We start from the raw sequence: 20,799 nt of genomic DNA, 5'->3' as shown, positions 1-20,799 counted from the left end.
GGTCACTCCAAGATCGCATAGCAGTTCAGACGTCTTTTGTCCTCGTCTTGTCGTGTCCTGTATATATATATATATTTACAACTTTTTTCACATACATTTTATTTTTATTTTCCATCAACTCATCTTCAAAACACTCTCCTGCAACCCGCCTCACCAATTTATATTTATAAAAAAGTATTATTTACCTCAGATCTGTAATCCTCCAAGAAGCTAGCCAGAAACTAGCCAGAAGCTAGCCAGGAGCTAGCCCAGAAGCTAATCCAGAAGCTAATCAGAAGCTAGTTAGCTTCTTTACTGGCAAATCGTTAGTATTCAGCTAACCACTGTTTGTGGTCATCAGCTATCCTTTAGCTCGAAAATCTATCGAAAATCTATCGCCAGTTTTGTACGGCGCAGCGCGGCTCGGAACGGAACATACCAGACCAATTTTTCTCTCCATGTCCCTGGATTTCAACTGCTCTCTGGACATTCACTGTTGTAACCTTTGTCTAAGCCTTTTTTCAGCTAACTCCATTTGAGCTATATGAATCATGTCCGTGCACGTTAAAACTGCAGGACAAGATATCTTTTGACTCAATAAACTGCCTTTTGTTACAACTGAAATCCACTCTGTCCAGCGTCCATGATTTGGTCTCACTCTCCTGTAAGTTAATCATCAACAAGGACCAGGTTTTAAACATTTTGTAGGGGGGAAATTCCACGGTAAACTGAATTGCGCTGAGTCAGATTTTACACTTCAAATCTATGCCAAACAAAAACCATTGATACCAAAGTTTAACAAACCATACACATCTATGCACAAGGACAACTTTCAACAATTTACACTGAACATTTTACAAAAACACATTTACTGGAAGAACTGTGCAGGTGCAAATTTCGGTAACATAATTTCATTCAAATCTCCCTCAGTTTTTTTACATGACCACATTTTCAAAAACGTTTAAATATCTAGATTCAATGTCTGCAGAAAGAATGTGGTTGTCAGCTATGATAACAGCTTGAGTTTGGAATTACAATAAGTGAAGTGGATTTACACCTGGTAACAGAATTTTATCATGGGTCCCTGATCTGTACTACACAGAAATGCAAAATGATGGATGTAATTCTGTTCATGGTGATGTATCCTAAATAGTTAGACCAAAATGTAGAAATATGCAATATCATTCTTTGCATACTTGGCTATTATTTTAATGAGCTATGCCACCAAACAAGACCATTGTTATTGCTTCTATAATCAGAACAACAGTTTTCAGCTGTGCTAACATAATTGCAAAAGGGTTTTCTAATGGTCAATTAGCCTTTAAAAATTATAAACTTGGATTAGCTAACACAATGTGCCATTGAAACAGTAGTGTTTGTTGCTGATAATGGGCCTCTGTACACCTATGTAGATAACCATTTTTAAAAAATCAGCTGTTTCCAGCTACAATAGTAATTTACAACATTAACAATGTCTACACTGTATTTCTGATGAATTTGATGTTATTTTAATGAACCATTTCTACGTGATCCCAAACCGTTGAACGGTAGTGTAGTTCAGTACAGTCATTTGTGTACTCAACTTAACTTGTGTGCTCTACTGTGTATTGTTCTGAACTCTACTTTTCCTTCACTGTACTGAACTATAGTACCAGTGAAAAATTTGGACACACCTACTCATTCAAGGGTTTTTCTTTAATTTGTATTATAATAGTAAAGACATCAAAACTATGAATCAACACCTATGGAATCATGTAATATTTTAGATTCTTCAAAGTAGCAACCCTTTGCCTTGATGACAGCTTTGCACACTCTTGGCACTCTGCTTTTCCTCTCTCGAGTTCCCACAGATGCTGAGCACTTGTTGGCTGCTTTTCCTTCACTCTGTGGTCCAACTCATCCCAAACCATATCAATTGGGTTGTGGTCGTGTGATTGTGGAAGCCAGGTCATCTGATGCAGCACTTAATCACTCTCCTTGGTCAAATAAACCTTACACAGCCTGGAGGTGTGTTTTGGGTCATTGTCCTGTTGAAAAACAAATAATAGTCCCACAAAGTCAAAACCAGATGGGATGGCATATCACTGAAAAAAACAACAACACACATTTGGATTCATCAGGCCAAAGGAAAGATATCCACTGGTCTAATGTCCATTGCTCGTGGTTCTTGGCCCAAGCAAGTCTCTTCTCATTACTGTCCTTTAGTAGTGGTCCGACCATCTCATTACTGTCCTTAAGTAGCGGTCCGACCATTAATGTCTGATTCTTGCAGTCTACTCTGAACAGTTGATGTTAGAAGTGTCTGTTACTTGAGCTCTGTGAAGCATTTATTTGGGCTGCAATCTGAGGTGCAGTTATTCTAACTTATCCTCTGCAGCAGAGATAACCTGGTGTCTTCCTTTCCTGTGGCGGTTCTCATGGCAGCCAGTTTCATCATAGCGTTTAATGGTTTTTGCATCTGCACTTGAAGAAACGTTCAAATTCTTGCCATTTTCCGGGATTGACTGGACTTCATGACGTAAAGTCATGACGGACTGTCGCTTCTAATATGGACTTTGTCTTTTACCAAATAGGGTTATCTTGTCACAACACAACTAATTGGCTCAAACGCATTAAGGAAATAAATTCCACAAATTAACAAGGCACACCTTCTAATAGAAATGCATTCCAGGTGACTACCTCATGAAGCTGGTTGAGAGAATGCCAAGAGTGTGCAAAGCTGTCAAAGCAAAGGGTGGCTACTTTAAAGAATCTCAAATATAATATATCACCTGGTTACTACATGATTCCATGTGTTTTTTCATAGTTTTGATGTCTTCACTATTATTTTACAATGTAGACCCTGGAAAGAGTAGGTGTGTCCAAACCGTTGACTGGTGCTGTATACTTTACTGTACTTCACCTACGGTGCTGTAATGTACTGAACGATACTCTGCTGTAGTGTACTGTTCAAACACTACGTTTGGGTCAAATGAAGGCCGGTCCAGACGTTTGTGGATGTTGAAACCAAGGCTGGTCCGGACCAAAAAACATATGTGGGCAATAAAATCAAGGCCAGGGCAGATTGAACCAAATTTTAACTACTTTTTACGTCCATGGACGTCCGATGCTCAGTAGAGGAGGCTGGTTTCAGTAAATGGAAAGAGAGGACTCATGGGTAGGTGTCAGTAAAAGCTGTTATGAGGTTACAATTCATTTCTGTCTAGTGACTTTGGCCACTAGACCAAAACAAAACAGTTATAAGCTGAACATAAAAGTATGCCAGTGGAAGGGAGGACAGTAGCAGGTGACACAACTGTGGTATGTGAATACTATGATTTCCCATTGTAGCCAATTCAATTGCAGAAATTCTGTTACCAATTTGGTAACAGAATTAAACGTTTTAATACCTTAATTCATAAAGTAAAAACAATATCACTAATTGATAGTTCTACTTTTACTTGTTACTTCTGGAAGGAGTAACAAGTAAAGGAGAAATGTTTTAAATATCTTAAAGATATGTGGGTTTTTGGTAAAGGAATTTCAAGGCAAAAGGCAATGTTTCTTAAAACTTACAGAAGGCAGAAAAAGTTATCCTAAGCTAAAATGTGTTGCCATTAGTTGGCAGGGGTCTTTACTTCAATAGTATTGTCTTTTGATATATTTCTAATACATTTTAAGACTTTTTCTGGTAGATGTCTTCCAAGACTCCTTTTCCATCTGTTTGACAAAAAAATCAAAGCGTTTGCCTATTCCACATTTTTAGGATGTAAAATCATTTAAACATTTACAGTTGAAGTCGGAAGTTTACATACACCTTAGCCAAATATATTTAAACTCCGTTTTTTACAATTCCTGACATTTAATCCTAGTAAAAAGTCCCTGTCTTAAGTCAATTAGGATCACCACTTTAATTTAAGAATGTGAAATGTCAGAATAATAGTAGAGAGAATTATTTACTTCAGCTTTTATTTATTTCATCACAATTCCAGTTGGTCAGAAGTTTACATACACTCAATTAGTATTTGGTAGCATTGCCTTTAAATTGTTTAACTTGGGTCAAACGTTTCAGGTAGCCTTCCACAAGCTTCCCACAAGTTAAACAAGGTGAATTTTGGTCTTTCCTCCTGGCAGAGCTGGTGTAACGGAGTCAGGTTTGTAGGCCTCCTTGCTCGCACACGCTTTTTCAGTTCTGCCCACAACTTTTCTATGCAATTGAGGTCAGGTCTTTGTGATGGCCACTCCAATACCTTGACTTTGTTGTCCTTAAGCCATTTTGCCACAACTTTGGATGTATGCTTGGGGTCATCGTCCATTTGGAAGACCCATTTGCGACCAAGCTTTAACTTCCAGACTGATGTCTTGAGATGATGCTTCAATATATCCACATCATTCTCCTACCTCATGATGCTATCTATTTTGTGAAGTGCACCAGTCCCTCCTGCAGCAAAGCACCCCCACAACATGATGCTGCCACCCCCGTGCTTCACGGTTGGGATGGTGTTCTTCGGCTTGCAAACCTCCCCCTTTTTCCTCCAAGCATAACGATGGTCATTATAGCCAAACAGTTCTATTTTTGTTTCATCAGTACGATCTTTGTCCCCATGTACATTTGCAAACCGTAGTCTGGCTTTATGGTGGTTTTGGAGCAGTGGCTTCTTCCTTGCCGAGCAGCCTTTCAGGTTATGTCGATATAGGTCTCGTTTTACTGTGGATATAGATACTTTTGTACCCGTCTCCTCCAGCATCTTCACAAGGTCCTTTGCTGTTGTTCTGGGATTGATTTGCACATTTCGCACCAAAATACGTTTATCTCTAGGACACGGAACGCGTCTCCTTCCTGAGATGCATGACGGCTGCGTGGTACCATGCTGTTTATACTTGCGTACTATTGTTTGTACAGATGAACATGGTGGTCTTGGCTGATTTCCCCATGATGTCAAGCAAAGAGGCATTGAGTTTGAAGGTAGTCCTTGAAATAAATCCACATGTACACCTCCAAACGACTGAAATGTTGTCAATTAGCCCATCAGAAGCTTCTAAAGCCATGACAACATTTTCTGGAATTTTCCAAGCTGTTTAAAGGCACAGTCAACTTAGTGTATGTAAACTTCTGACCCACTGGAATTGTGATACAGTTACTTGTGTCATGCACAAAGTAGATGTCCTAACCGACTTGCCAAAACTATCGTTTGTTAACAAGAAACTTGTGGAGTGGTTGAAAAACAAGTTTAAGTGACTCCAGTCTAAGTGTATGTAAACTTCCGACTTCAACTGTATATATGCATTAATTTCTATAAAATATCCTTTTACATGGAAATAACCAGGTTTGTTTCACTTGGGCGCTGCAAACATTCCCCATCTCTTCCCTGCTGGCCATCCCTGTAGTTCTCTGAGTATTCACTCTCCAGCTCAGAACTCCACTTCTCATCTATATAACCTGGTCATCGGTCTTCAGCACCTGTAGGGAACAGGGGTGACAGGGAGATGTAGTTCTCTCTGTAGACAGTCTGTGTGGTCAGGGGTCAGACAGCCATCAGGTATTTTTTCATTGGGTAGATGTCTCAAGTCAGTTATTTTCTATTTGGCTCAGACGGGAATCATGTCTTTTCTGATTGGACAGATGTCCCAGGTCAGGCCGTTCCCATAGGGGGCATGTCCAGAGGGCAGGAGGACTCGCGTCAGCCAATGACTGGAGAGAGAAGAGAGGCAGAGGTTACCTCAATGAAATAATAATATTTATTAATAGTGTTTTATTTCTGACCACAACAGTCACATAATGTGCGTGTGTATGTGACAAATAAAATGTGATTTGATTTGATTTGATTAGATTAAATATCTGCACAGAGCAACAGATCTTCACACTGCTTGGTGACAAGCATGTAACTAACCTTCTCTTCTCCACACCAAAGAAGACTTTCCAATTGTTTAGTCTGCCATAATTAAAGGGGTTCTTGTACACCTGGGAGAAAGAGGAGAATACAGTTTAAATAGCTTGTGTCCACCAACTTTAAGACAAGTGGCGTGTGTATGCTCACCTTGCCATGTTTGGCCATGCGTTCGGCCTCCTTGTTGTTGATGTGTCTCTCTATGCTGGTCTCCCCTCGGGATATCAGCACTGCGTGCCAGATAGTCAGCCCTCCCAGAGCTACGGCCACCGTGCTAAAATGACCAATCACATTTTTTGGGTGAAAACAACCAATGACAACACACACGGAAGTTCTATTATTACGGGAAAATGTACTTTGGTTGCAAAAATTAATATTTTCGCCTAATTTCAGTTAATGTGGCAAAACAAGCAGGTATTGTGTAAAGAATAATTGTACCATCTAAACCACTGAAATATATTTTATAACAAAAAATATTGTATTTTCAGCTGTTTGAAACTGGTGTACAAAACCGAAAGTAAAAGACAAAAACAATACGGGAAGAATGGGAAGTACAGAAATAGATCACAAAGAACATTTCTACTGCTTCTTAGACTTCCTTTCAATGACAATTTCAGATCTATAACTAACATTTCTATGTGAACATGGTCAGGTCACCCAAAAAGTTACATATTACAGTAATAATAACAGTAATATTGTGAAGTAGATCTCACCTAGTTAATACCCACATGTAGATGATACTCTTGTGGAACATCTTGTCTCTGAACGTGTAGGGAGGAGGAGGGGTCTGGTAGGTGCTCTGATTGACAACAACATACAGAGGTCATACAAATGCCTAAACAGTAAAACATATCCTAATCGGGACCAGAGGTTGTACTTAAGTAACCGGTTTCATGAGTATGCAATAATAAGTATAATATAAGATCAAAGATCGTATGAACAATATCACCCTTTAAATCTAAGTCATCCATTGACCTACCACCACTAAGAACAAGAAAGTAACTACGAGAAGCAGAATGACGTGGAAGGGGCAGTGTGTGTGTGTGTGTGTGTACGCGTACTACCTGCCCAGGAGGTAAGATTCCTATGAGTTGCCCCATCCCTGTCACCGGGACACCTGATTTATCCAAGTCCATGTGTTTGAAGCGCTATGGGGACAATGCAAAAACACACACCAAGACAACCAAGGGTTAGAGATAAACAGAAACACTTCAAGAGTTAAAACTGAACACAGAGACTGTTAAAGTAGACCATGACCCTCTCAACAATAGAAGCCCCACAATGGAGGAGATAGCAGACCAGCAGGCTCAGGTCTCTCTCAAAGAGTTTGCAAGCGTGTGTATGCGTGTACCTCTATAGCACTATAAGCATCTAGGAAGAGGTTCCGGCCACTGATGCTGCAGTAGACACAGCCCAGGGTCATGGAGAGACAGAAGCAGAAGAAGTAGCGCTGGTTAAAATGGCCAACACAGTTATTCAGCCACGCTGGAGGGAACGGGAGTTAAGGAGGAAACCAAAAACACTAACACCCATCCACACCATAAATGGTGTCACCCATCCCTGATAACTTGACATTACCAATCATAATCTCCATTCTCCAACTCCATTTAAAGGATACGACAATGATGATCCATTTTCAGAATGCACCTGTGAAGTAGAAGATGTCATGTTAACGTTGGCCTACAACGCTACCATACTACCCTGCTACCATACTGTAGCAGGATTATGAGTTTATCGAGTAGGTAGATAGGTAGGTAGGTAGTAATTCCCGTACCACTGGCCCAGGGTCAGCTATTTCATCCCCCTAGTGGTTATGGTTAGGATATGCGATAGGGTCATCTGATCTTAGATCTGTGGTTAGGGGCAACCTGAGTTTGTCTTACGTGTTGCAGATTCCACAGTGGTGAGTCCTGGCTGGTTTGGGGATGATACACTTCTTACACACGGACACAAACGGAATGTCATTCTTTACCTGGAATAAACACAACAGATATTTATTCCACCCCTGTGTGTGTGTGTGTGTGTGTGTGTGTGTGTGTGTGTGTGTGTGTGTGTGTGTGTGTGTGTGTGTGTGTGTGTGTGTACCGTAGGGGGATATCCTGGGGCGGTTTTGGTGGCTTTATAGTAGTGGAAGACAATCATGATGAGGTTCCAGTGTCCATAACCGATGTGCCAGACTATCCAGGGTGGAGAGTAGGTATTGAGAATCAGGGGCAGCAGACCCACATAGGCTATCAGCAGGATAGAACTGGTCAGTATCACCACCAGACAGACAAACACCTGGAGAGATGGAGAGAGTGATCGAGTAATTAAAGACAACTACTTAGTATTTTTTTTGAACCTCCCGCTTTGGGCTGGATGTGTCAATGTGTAGTTCAAACATGCATAATCTATGAGCAGAATTAGTCTTAATTAGCCACAACATTTTTGAAAAGCAACTGTTTTTCTGAAAGCTGTGCTGTGCCATTTTCCCTACATTTGCCCCCAGATGGGCCCACCCCCTAGCAATTTGATTTCTACCGAAGAGCTTCAGCCCATCGCCATATAAGTGACAGCTAGCAAGAGGTATATCATGCACCCACCGCAGAGCAAGAGAACAATGATGTGGTGCACATAATGTGATGTAGTACGTAATTGTCGGGAACCACTTGTCTCGAGCGCTACTTTCAGAACTACTGGCTAAAAAGTATACAAAAAAGGTACCAGAGAATCAATTGAAGAGATGGAGAAATTGTTTAATGAGCAAGAACATCTGTGCAACTATCACACATACTTACCGCCCCGAACCAGCGGGTAAGTAGGTCCACCATCCAGAAGATGGGTTCCATCAGTGAGTCCATGACGACATCAGAGTTGGTGAGGGAGTTGTAATAGAGGGAGTTAACCATCAGTTTGAGGTAGGCCCATCTCTGTCTCACACACAGCGGTAGTCTACTGTTGTTGCCATTGCTGTAGCGCCACCGTCTGGCGCACATGCGCAACCGCACCCAGCGCAGCAGCACCAGCAGGAAGGTGGGGCACGGCCGCATTCTGCTCCTGAAACACACACACAGGGATGAATGTACACACACACAGCTACAAAAACCACATGGGTGTAAGGAATGGTATTGGTTCTGGGTTCAGGCCTACTCCTTCTCTTGTCATCTGCCGGACGTAGCAATTATGACTTTGGGATCTGAGTTCCGACATTCCTCTGGCTCCCTGGGAATAACGGCATATGTTGGAACAGCCGGCTGGCCCTTCTGCCTACCCGTAATTCCAATTTAGGATTAGATTAAACCAACCCCCCCACCCCATGACATGACATTTAATCTCTGCCATTGGATGGGAAGTTACATTCCAGCCATTTGGAAATAAAATAAAAAACTGTGGCAGTAGTGTTGTTTCATACTTTCACATCCTTCTCAGATGGGGGTTGACTACAACGTGCAGAAGAATCAATGATGACATCTCGATTAAAACAGTCCAAATGAATTTATTTTATTTTACTAGGCAAGTCAGTTAAGAACAAATTCTTATTTACAATGACGACCTATGAACAGTTGGTTAACTGCAATGTTCAGTGGCAGAATGAGGCCTTGTCAGCTCGGGGATTCGATCAAGCAACCTTTTGGTTACTGGCCCAACGCTCTAACCACTAGGCTATCTGGAGCCCCAAAAGGGGACTCCGTAAAGGAATAATGTGGAAACAGGCCAAATGTACTGTGATTGAAAACAATCAAAAAGTAACTAAAATAGAGTCTTAGGAAGAGCCATTTCTGAAGGGGTGAAATTGAAAACTAGCAGAGGGCTTTGTGTTATGTATGCAATAAGAAATCCAGAGTTTGAGTTCTAAACCAGCAGCTTCCCTATACCATGGTTGAGCGTACAGAATGTTGGATGCATTAGAATATAAGGTATGGAGAATGACAAAGAGCCTGTAGGATTATAGAAAAAGCAGTTGGGAAATTAATGTTTGACTTTCAAATACTAAATACTCAGTGAATGCAAGTATATTTAAAAATATTTAAAATCAGCAATTCTCCACTTGTGAGGAGTCACAAACCAATATTTTAAAAGGGTCACAGGTGTCTGAGTAATAAAAAAAAATGCACTGAACAAAATTATTAAAAAACGCAACATGCCTTCATGAGCTGAAATAAAATATCCTAGAAATATTCCAAAATGTATTTTGTGAAACAAAATAGTTTACATCCCTGTTAGTGAGCATTTTATCCTTTGTCAAGATAATCCATCCCCCTGACAGGTGTGGCATATCAAGAAGCTGATTAAACAGTATGATCATTACACAGATGCACCTTGTGCTGGGGACAATAAAAGGACACAAATGTGCAGTTGTCACACAACTCAATACTGACTGCAGGAATATCCACCAGAGCTTTTGCCAGAGAATTTAATGTTAATTTCTCTACCATAAGCCACCTCCAACATTTTATAGAATTTGGCAGTACGTACAACCTGCCTCACAACCGCAGGCCTTGTTTATGAGAGGGTTTGCTGATGTCAACGTTGTAAACAGAGTGCCCCATGGTGGCGATGGGGTTATGGTATGGGCAGGCATAAGCTACGGAAAATTAACACAATTGCATTTTACAGATGGCAATTTGAATGCACAGAGATACCATGACAAGATCCTAAGGCCCATTGTCCTGCCATTCATCTGCCACCATCACCTCATGTTTCAGCATGATAATACACAACCCATGTCACAAGGATCTGTACACAATTCCTGGAAGCTGACAATTTCCCAGTTCTTCCATGCCCTGCATACTCACCAGACATGTCACCCATTGAGGCTGTTTCGGATACTCTGTATCGACGTATACGACAGCGTGTCCCCGCCAATATCGAGGAAATCCGCATAGCCATTGAAGAAGATTGGGACAACAATCCACAGGCCATAATCAACAGCCTGATCAACTTTATGCGAAGATGTGTTGCGCTGGTTTTCTGATCCATGCCCCTACTTTCCTTTTACGGTATCTGTGACCAGATGCATATCTGTATTCCCAGTCAGAGCAGGGCGGCCCTATACGCTCATTACGCAAGTTGCGTAGGGCCCGCAAATTATGCAAGAGCCTCACCTCCCCCTCGTGTCAAAGTTGGTGTCAATGTTTACAACTTCGATGAGAGGATGAAGCGGAACTATCCTTCTGGTCACAAAAAAAGAAGAAAAAAACAACATGAGAGTGAATTGCGGGAACAGCGATCAGCTAAACTTGTGTTCTCTCCAAGTTTGATGTCAGCAAATAACAGTAACGTTAAGTTGATGTGCATCGCTCTCTAGTCTGTCTGTCTTGCTAACCTAGCTGGGCAGTGCATCTCTTGGTCCGTCTGTCTTGCTTGCTTTCCAGCCACTTCCAGGTTTGTGTTCTGTGACTTTGTGCCTGACTAAAGTGAGAGTGAAATACAACTATTTATTACGTTTGATAATCGCCAACGGTGTAAACTGCAGCTCGGAAAAGATAACCGCGTCACGTGTGAACATGAGTTCATGAAATGGAACTCATAAGCTTTCCAGCAGCAACCTCTGTGGGTACCAGTCCAGACAATATATGTGCGTGATGGCACTCATAGGTGCACAGAATTTTAAAACAAGGCAATGATTATTTAGTCTCTCAGTCAAGGTTTAGTTTCAACTCTGGACTAATGCAAGATGGAAAGCAATGGATTGACATTGACTATTGATTTATATATTGAATTAAAAAATGTTGATTAGCTAGGAATACTAGGAATAGATGCACATCTCTCAGTAAATAATAACCATCAAGTATTCAGCCAAGCCATAGTATAAATAGTATTTATATTTTAAAATGTATAAAATAAATCTGGGGGAGTCAGTTAGAATGGGCCTGATACAGCTGATAAAATGTATAATAGTATTGTTATCTATAATTTACAGGTGCTATGCTTACGTGTGTCAGTAGAGGAGGTGCTGGATCATCAGCCAGTACAAGCACAGACTCAGGTAATCCACATCCAGCTTCAGCCAGTACTAACGCAGACCCAGTACAGCCGGCTTCAGCAAATACTAACACAGACCTAGTACTGGCAGCTTCAGCAAGTACAGTACTAACACAGACCCAGTACAGCTGGCTTCAGCAAATACTAACACAGATCCAATACAGCAGTCTTCAGCAAGAACTAACACAGACCCAGGTGAAGTACAGGCAGCCTTATCCAGTACTAGCACAACCAGAGGTGTACAGCCAGCATCAGATACAAGCAGCTCAGACCCATTATAGAACAGTTTCTGCTCCATCAAATGACGTAGCAGATTGGCCCCCAGTCTTAACAGACTTTATGAGGACCGAGTTAATGGACCTCTGCACACTCAAACCAGGACTGGATTTTTCTTACCCTAAAGACAAGTATAGAAGAGGTTTCCATTCAGGCTTATTACAGAGACAGCTGTCAAATGGGGAAAAGATTACCAGAAGCTGGCTTTCATACTCAAAAACAACTGTGTATTGTTTTTGCTGCAAGCTCTTTTCTACTAAAGATTACAAAATAATAAAAGGCGTGAATGACTGGTCAAATATCAACACCATTCTGAAACACCACGAGGGTAGTCCTGAACACACAAACAATATGATTAAATGGAGAGAACTTGATCTGCGCCTAAGTCGGGACAGACTCTTGTCCAGATACAAATGACAATTTTGGAGGCTTAAAGAAAATGAGAAAAAAAAATCCAGAAAAATCACATTGTAGGATTTTTTATGAATTTATTTGCAAATTATGGTGGAAAATAAATATTTGGTCAATAACAAAAGTTTATCTCAATACTTTGTTATATACCCTTTGTTGGAAATGACAGAGGTCAAAGTTTTCTGTAAGTCTTCACAAGGTTTTCACACACTGTTGCTGGTATTTTGGCCCATTCCTCCATGCAGATCTCCTCTAGAGCAGTGATGTTTTGAGGCTGTTGCTGGGCAACACAGACTTTCAACTCCCTCCAAATATTTTCTATGGGGTTGAGATCTGGAGACTGGCCACTCCAGGACCTTGAAATGCTTCTTACGAAGCCACTCCTTCGTTGCCCAGGCGGTGTGTTTGGGATCATTGTCATGCTGAAAGACCCAGCCACGTTTCATCTTCATTCACTAGGTCCCCCTGTGTGGTTCTGGATTTTTGCTCACCGTTCTTGTGATCATTTTTGACCCTACCGGGGTGAGATCTTGCGTTGAGCCCCAGATCAAGGGAGATTATCAGTGGTCTTGTATGTCTTTCATTTCCTAATAATTGCTCCCACAGTTAATTTCTTCAAACCAAGCTGCTTACCTATTGCAGATGCAGTCTTCCCAGCCTGGTGCAGGTCTACAATTTTTGTTTCTGCTGTCCTTTGACAGCTCTTTGGTCTTGGCCATAGTGGAGTTTGGAGTGTGACTGTTTGAGGTTGTGGACAGGTGTCTTTTATACTGATATCAAGTTCAAACAGGTGCCATTAATACAGGTAACGAGTGGAGGACAGAGGAGCCTCTTAAAGAATAAGTTACAGGTCTGTGAGAGCCAGAAATCTTGCTTGTTTGTAGGTGACCAAATACTTATTTTCCACCATAATTTGCAAATAAATTAATTAAAAATCCTACAATATGATTTTCTGGATTTTCTTTTCTCATTTTGTCTGTCATAGTTGAAGTGTACCTATGATGAAATGACAGGCCTCTCTCATCTTTTTAAAACGGGAGAACTTGAACAATTGGTTGCTGACTAAATACTTTTTTGCCCCACTGTATTTTGGATATAAAAATAATCTTTATGGAACAAAAGGAACATTTATTGTGTAACTGGGAGTCTCGTGAGTGAAAACATCCGAAGATCATCAAAGGTAAGCGATTCATTTGATTGCTTTTCTGATTTTCGTGACCAAGCTACTTAATGCTAACTGTACATAATGTTTTGTTGGGCGATCGATAAACTTACACAAATGATTGGATTGCTTTTGCTGTAAAACATATTTTCAAAATCTGAGACGACAGGTGGATTAACAAAAGGCTAAACTGTGTTTTACAATATTGCACTTGTGATTTCATGAATATAAATATTTTTAGTAATATTATGTGAATGTGGCACTATGCTATTCAGCGGTTGTTGATGACAATTATCCCGCTAAAGATGGGTAGCGTCAAGAAGTTAATGTTGACTGCTAACATGAATTTCTTTTAACTAGGGAAATTGTGTCACTTCTCTTGCGTTCTGCGCAAGCAGAGTCAGGGTATAAGCAGCATTTTGGGCCGCCTGGCTCATTGCGAACTGTGTGAAGACCATTTCTTCCTAACAAAGACCGTAATTCATTTGCCAGAATTGTACATAATTATGACATGACATTGAAGGTTGTGCAATATAACAGCAATATTTAGACTTAGTGATGCCACTCGTTCGATAAAATACAGAACGGTTCCTTATTTCACTGAAAAAATAAACATTTTGTTTTCGAAATGATAGGTCATTAATATGGTCAAATCCGGAAACTAAGGCTTCTTATTTCTTTGTGTTATTATATTATAATTAAGTCTATGATTTGAAAGAGCAGTCTGACTGAGCGGTGGTAGGCAGCAGCAGGCTCGTAAGCATTCATTCAAACAGCACTTTCCTGCATTTGCCAGCAGCTCTTCGCTATGCTTCAAGCATTGCGCTGTTTATGACTTCAAGCCTATCAACTCCCGAGATTAGGCTGGCAATACTAAAGTGCTTATTAGAACATCCAACAGTCAAAGGTATATGAAATACAAATGGTATAGAGAGAAATAGTCCTATATTAACAACAACCTAAAAATTCTTACCTGGGAATATTGAAAACTTGTGTTAAAAGGAACCACCAGCTTTCATATGTTCTGAGCAAGGAACTTAAATGTTAGCTTTTTTACATGGCACATATTGCACTTTTACTTTCTTCTCCAACAGTGTTTCTGCATTTTTTAAACATGTTTCATTAATTTATTTAAGACTAAATTGATTTTATTGATGTATTATATTAAGTTAATAAGTGTTCATTCAGTATTGTTGTAATTGTCATTATTACAAATATATATATATTTAAAATTGCCTGAATAATCGGTATCGGCTTTTTTGGGGCCTCCAATAATCGGTATCGGCGTTGAAAAATCATAAATCGGTCAACCTCTACTACCAAGTGAGCTATTTTTCAGATGTTGCCCTACCGGAGCTACACAGTAATACCGTCACTGCTATTAGCTTCACAACATACTATGGAACGCCATTTGGGTGTCAGAGGATACAGTAGCAACTTCATCTGGCTGGCTCGACAGGACCGGGTTATGTGTTGTGAAGCTAACCACAGTGAGGGTTAGGCACAATAGTGGAATTTGCAGTTTGCCTTCAAAATAAAAGTGTAATTGACAGTGACGCAAATAAATAAAAATAGTAGAATTATGCCATACTTTTATTTTGAAGGCTAAACACAAAGTCCACTATTGTGACTCATCTTTATTGTGGCTAGCTTCACATAGATGGTCCGACCACCATTAATCAAATAAGAGCTGTCTTATAAATTAGGGTTATTTTAGATGACACCTAGATTGTTTTGCTATGTTTTTAGGGAAGAACATTGTTTGCATCCATGAGCTAGCTAGCTTTATTTTTAATGACCAGCATTGTGTGAGACAGGTGTGTGAGACAACATTACCAGCATCACAGCATACGTATGGATTAATCGTTGTGACATATGAAATACGAGTGATAGTGTAATCAATGTGTAATAACTACGTAAAGAATAAATTAATGCGTTACATTATTATGTGACGTGCAGACATATTCAGGTCTTGATTGGTCAAATAGTATATTTTTTGACAAGCAAAGACCCAAACGGCATTCCATAGAAATCCTGGTTGAGAATGAAACGACAAAACAAATGAACAACAAAACAGCACAGCAAGTAAGTGAAAGAAATAGGTTTTGATGATGTTTTACTGGTAATAGGGACATACGTAAATGCCAACAAATTAACTTTTTGGTCAGTGTGGTGTGTGTGTGTGACCTTTATTTAACATGGCAAGTCAGTTAAGAACAAATTCTTATTTACAATTATTCTAGGTCGACCGATTTGGGTTTTTCAACGCCGATACCTATTATTGGAGGACCAAAAAAACCAGATAGGGATTAACTTGTTAACTTGTTCTCAACTGGCTTACCTGGATGAATAAAGGTGAGAGAAAAAAAAGAATAGAAATATGTGGGAATGTCTATTGTCTGTCCTACATGCACTGTTGGTACATGGAATATTCCTCAACTGCATATATCATAAATTGCTATTGCAAATAGAAGTATTATGTTCAACAACTGACATTTTCAGATATTATTTTGACAAACACACTTTGGTGCTTACAATTCATTCTCTATTGTCATAGATTTGGTGGGCACAGTCATGACTTTTTTTTAAGCACGTACTGATGAAATGGTCACTTAATATTTTTTTCTAAAAGTCTACAGATGCTCTACATTTATTCACTCTGTGATAGGGTCGGATCCTATATCCTACTTTTATTATTGTCCTGTAATTGGTTCAGTGGCTATAATTTAGTGTGTAGAATGGGGCATGAAGGAAATTACCTCTACTACTAATTTATAGTGATAAGGAAAACAGCATACCAAATTGGCTTGTGTATTCATTTGCCTATAACTAATCAGAATTCCATTATATTTACATAAAAACGTGAATACTTCAAAATGAGAAGATCCTGCCATGGAAAAGACGACTGGGTGGACGTAAAGTGGAATGGAGGGGAAATAACTCACACCATGCAGCAGGACACCTTCAGCTGCGGGGTCTTTGTAATGCAGGTTTGATAGCTATATTTTCAATAATGAATGGTTAGCTGTTATCTAGCAATTAGGTCAAAAACAACATTTTATTTTTTGGTGTAGATGGCCAAGGAAGTTGCACAAAACTCCCAACAATCCCTCCCAAATTGATATGGAACCTTCAAAAACACATGGAGCAACTGCGAAAAGAAATGGCTGAGGATATACTAAAAATGTCTGGTATGTAATGACATTTAATTCAAAGTAAATGTAAATTCATTATTTTTATGTAGTTGTGTCAGACAGCCCTATGTTCAGTTCATGCCTATGATTTCAGAGTTCAACAAAGCCAACAACTACTTCATGTAGAACCTGGATGTGGCCCAAAGACTGACTGGGTTAGTAACATTATTTAACATCTTTATAATCTTTTGACAACAGTGACGGCATGTAAGACAATTTACGATGTAACACAATGGATGGCTAATTCGTCATTCTACATTGATATTTGATGTTATTTATAACGTGTTACGCTTTGTTTTGTTTTGGATTGAATGTTTTGCATGCCAACAGTGGCTCCATGTGCTGTAACTAGGGATGAAGACAAAATAGTTCAACAGAGTAGAGAACACAAACTTGAAGTGCAGTCTTTGTTGTTGAAAATGTATGCTATACCCCATCCACACTGAAGAGGCTCTGAAATGTACATCAACCAGGGATAAAGAGAAAGTTAACACTGAAATGTTCTCATCTTTATGTAATACATGTATCACTAGCCACTTTAAACTATGCCACTTTGTTTACATACCCTACATTACTCATCTCATATGTATATACTGTACTCGATACCATCTACTGCATCTTGCCTATGCCGTTCTGTACCATCACTCATTCACATATCTTTATGTACATATTCTTTATCCCTTTACACTTGTGTGTGTATAAGGTAGTAGTTTTGGAATTGTTAGGTTAGATTACTCGTTGGTTATTACTGCATTGTCAGAACTAGAAGCACAAGCATTTTGCTACACTCGCATTAACATCTGCTAACCATGTGTATGTGACAAATAAATTTGATTTTGATTTGATTTTTTGAAGTTAAGTGTCTGACATGTTGGAAAAGATTAAAGGTCTACAATTTCTGTTTAATTTGTCAATATTACATTTTTATTCATTGATTTACTAGCCACCATTACTGTGGTTACATGTTCAGTATATGTATTGACCAGTAAACTCACTGCAGCCTACCTCACCATCTCACTCTCCATCCCTGCTTTGGACAATTAATAGCGTGACTCTCGTACTTTGCCCTTTTCCTTTATGGTTGATATTAACGACGAAAGGAGATATTATCTGTCTCTCTCCTATTGTTTACGTCTGTTAAATACTGTGGGGGGAAAAAACACACAAAAAAAAACAGGGAAAATAAGTACTTAGAACTACCAATAAATATTAAAGAAAAGGGTAAACAACACTGGACTGAACCCCTTAATTGTCAAACTAATATTAATGTACAACAATATAGAAGAGACATAACTAGAGGTTAAGCAATATGGGTGTATATCCACTGCACACTTCTTAGGTGTGTAATTGACATGAAGTTTAAAACTAAAAAAAATGTACATTAAACCACGTGATTTTACAGTACAACAACAAGTGTGCAATATAGAAGGGTACATTCTGCACCATGTTTGGAGTCAGTAGGTCACACAACCAAGGAGCTATTGAAATCCTACATTTTGAAAAATGCATGTAAAATCTTGAAATGAAAATGGACTAACTAAAGGGTGTGCAATGTCGAGGCAATGTCGAGTGGACATTCTGAACCTTGTTTGAAGTCTCTAGTTCACATGACCAAGGACCTATTGAAATTTTACATTTGGAAAAATTAATTTAAAAACGTGAGATGGAAAATGGACAAACTAAAGGGTGTGCAATATAAAAGGGTAGTCAGTGGGCATTCTGAACCTTGTTTGAGTCCAGTAGGACATACCACCAATGAGCTATAGAAATTCAAAAATGTAAAAAAAATAAAAAATAAAGTAGTGCAAGATGTAAATCGACAAAAAATAAAATGTGCAATGCGTGTCTATGCCATCGGGTTAGCTAGAACCAGCTTTGAAAGTTTTAGGAGTAATGGTTAAATAGCTATCGGAATTTGAATATTTTGATTTGTCACTATGTTGACGGTCCCTAACGGCTGTTGGTGGACGTAAGGAAAACTACAGGCGAATACCCAACCTGAAACTGTCTTTACCTCGGTCTACCACTGTCACAGAAATAATAAAGCTTTTTCGTGATACAATTTTGATTTCAATTAAACATTGTATTTGTATCGTGCACCGAATACAACACGTGTAGTAGACCTTAGCTGAAATGCTTACTTACAAGCCCTTAATTAACCAACAATGCAGTTAAAGAAATAGAGTTAAGAAAATATTTGCTAAACAAACGAAAGTGATATAACACGATAAAATGACAGAACAACGAGCCATTCATTATACAGGGGGTACAGGGTAGTCGAGACAATTTAAAAAGTGACTATGCATAGATAAAACAGCGAGTGGCAGCAGTGTAAAAACAAAAGGATGGGGGTTCAATGTAACGGCACGAAGGCTATTTATAAAAGATAGCTAAACAATAATATGCAGACATTCATATCAATTTAAACGCTGACATCTTTCTCATCGCCCTGTCTGCCAAAAATAATCTATTGAAATGATAAACCCATTGGCACAGACCAGCGGTGTCGTGAGCTAACCAGTAACAAGCTTCGAGAGTAGCGTTGTATGCTGCTTGCTAGCTACCATTGCACAAATACATTGAATGTATTTACTCACTTTCTTAGGATCGCACGCCACCCGCGAGAAAGGTGTTATCTCTGGCCATTATACCGAAGTAGGTTTAAATTATTCGGAGGCGAATACTTGAAATATAGATCCTCTGGCGCGGGCTTCGTTTTTAGCCCAAACGCTACACCTCTACTGCGCAGACTCAGTGCTGCAAGGTGTTCTGGGTATTTAGCTGTCTCCTTTTCCTTCCAGTCCGCGTGTAGGTTGCAGAATTTATTCCCTGCCTTTTATAGCTATACTAGTTAAATACACTGCTTTGTCAGAACTATGTCTTTCAGTTTCAACTTCGAGGTGCAGTTGACGACAAAGGGGCAACAAGGTGAAGAAAGTAAATCACAAACTGGAAAGCAGGATTATGCAGTCAAACCTGTGAGTAACAGAGCTAGCTAGCTCGAGCCACTACAACCTTAGTTATGAGGTCCCAAAGAATTCCCCAGGCTTTTTGGGCTGTTACCTAAGAGCAGAATTCCTGCTACGTTAATTAAGTGGAACTGAATATAATTTATTTACGAAGTAGAGGTAACCCTGGCTTTATATTCTTGTTTAAAAGGGATTGTGTGCAGCTGCCACTGTATCTGCGTTAAGGGCCATCCACACCAAGTATGATAACTATAACAATAAATTAGAGCAACATGAATGCCCGAGGTAAAGACAGATTCAGGTTGGATATTCGACAGATATTCGCCTGTAGTTTTCCTTACGTCCACAACGGCAGTTAGGGACTGACAACATAGTGACAAATCACAAATTTCAATAGCTCTTTAACCATTCCCCTTAACTTTCAAAACTGGTTTTGACCGATGGCATAGACATTGCACACTTACATTTTTTTTTCATTAGCTCCTATGTCATGTGACCTGACTTCAAACAAAGTTCAGAATGTACACTCAGTGGGCCTACACATTGCACACCCTTTAGTTTGTCCATTTTCATCTCACACAATTTTACATGGTTTTTCAATGTTAATAATTTTAATAGCTCATTGGTCATGTGACCTGACCTCCAAGGTTCATAATGTCCACTAACAACCCCTCTATTGCACACCCTATTCATCTCACATGGTTTTAAATTAATTTTGTAAACATTCTAATTTCAATAGCTATTTGGTTTAGAGGTCGACCGATTTAATAGGAATGGCCGATTTAATTAGGGCCGATTTCAAGTTTTCAGAACAATCGGAAATCTGTATTTTTGGGCCCCGTTTTGCCCTTTCCCCCCTTTTTTACGCCTTTATTTCATCTTTATTTAACTAGGCAAGTCAGTTAAGAAAATATTCTTATTTTCAATGGCGGCCTAGGAACAGTGGGTTGCCTTGTTCAGCGGCAGAAGGACAGATT

General features: G+C 39.5%; 2 protein-coding genes across 3 annotated transcripts in view; one reads left to right on the top strand and one right to left on the bottom strand.

Moving 5' to 3' along the window:
* Window positions 1-831: 831 nt before the first annotated feature.
* LOC110502242 (palmitoyltransferase ZDHHC16A) lies at window positions 832-19,623 on the bottom strand. 2 transcript variants are annotated; one of them, XM_021580121.3, is made up of 11 exons: window positions 19,451-19,623; window positions 8,624-8,882; window positions 7,932-8,126; window positions 7,730-7,818; window positions 7,465-7,493; window positions 7,198-7,331; window positions 6,911-6,994; window positions 6,560-6,645; window positions 5,997-6,120; window positions 5,850-5,920; window positions 832-5,650 (listed from the first exon to the last, which is right to left on the bottom strand). In XM_021580121.3, exons 2-11 carry the CDS (start codon window positions 8,873-8,875, stop codon window positions 5,548-5,550), a joined length of 1,167 nt encoding a protein of 388 aa, XP_021435796.1. In that variant the 5' UTR covers window positions 8,876-8,882; window positions 19,451-19,623; the 3' UTR covers window positions 832-5,547. The 2 variants fall into 2 exon arrangements, with proteins under 2 accessions (XP_021435796.1, XP_090072702.1); XM_090216576.1 differs by having other exon boundaries at window positions 6,575-6,645; window positions 19,451-19,598.
* Window positions 19,576-20,799, top strand: part of mettl18 (methyltransferase like 18) — a 14,482-nt gene continuing 13,258 nt past the window's right edge. The window contains exon 1 of the mRNA XM_021580124.3: window positions 19,576-19,831. Within this exon, the coding sequence (XP_021435799.1) occupies window positions 19,730-19,831 (102 nt within the window). The 5' untranslated portion in view covers window positions 19,576-19,729. The remainder of the gene's footprint in view (window positions 19,832-20,799) is intronic.

The sequence above is a fragment of the Oncorhynchus mykiss genome, chromosome 23 (assembly GCF_057628025.1).
Source record: "Oncorhynchus mykiss isolate SJ-2025 chromosome 23, ASM5762802v1, whole genome shotgun sequence".
In the NCBI taxonomy this organism is placed as follows: domain Eukaryota; kingdom Metazoa; phylum Chordata; class Actinopteri; order Salmoniformes; family Salmonidae; genus Oncorhynchus; species Oncorhynchus mykiss.
The sequence above is the reverse complement of the archived record's forward strand: the minus strand, read 5'-3'. Positions and strand labels throughout refer to the sequence as shown.

Excerpts from the sequence above, each read along its gene's own strand:
- LOC110502242 (XM_021580121.3), bottom strand. The coding sequence starts at position 8,875 with ATGCGGCCGTGCCCCACCTTCCTGCTGGTGCTGCTGCGCTGGGTGCGG. Across the intron at positions 7,332-7,464 it reads GAAAATGGATCATCATTGTC|CGTGGCTGAATAACTGTGTT; the intron begins GTATCCTTTAAA and ends CGTTCCCTCCAG. Across the intron at positions 5,651-5,849 it reads TTTGGTGTGGAGAAGAGAAG|TCATTGGCTGACGCGAGTCC; the intron begins GTTAGTTACATG and ends TTCTCTCTCCAG.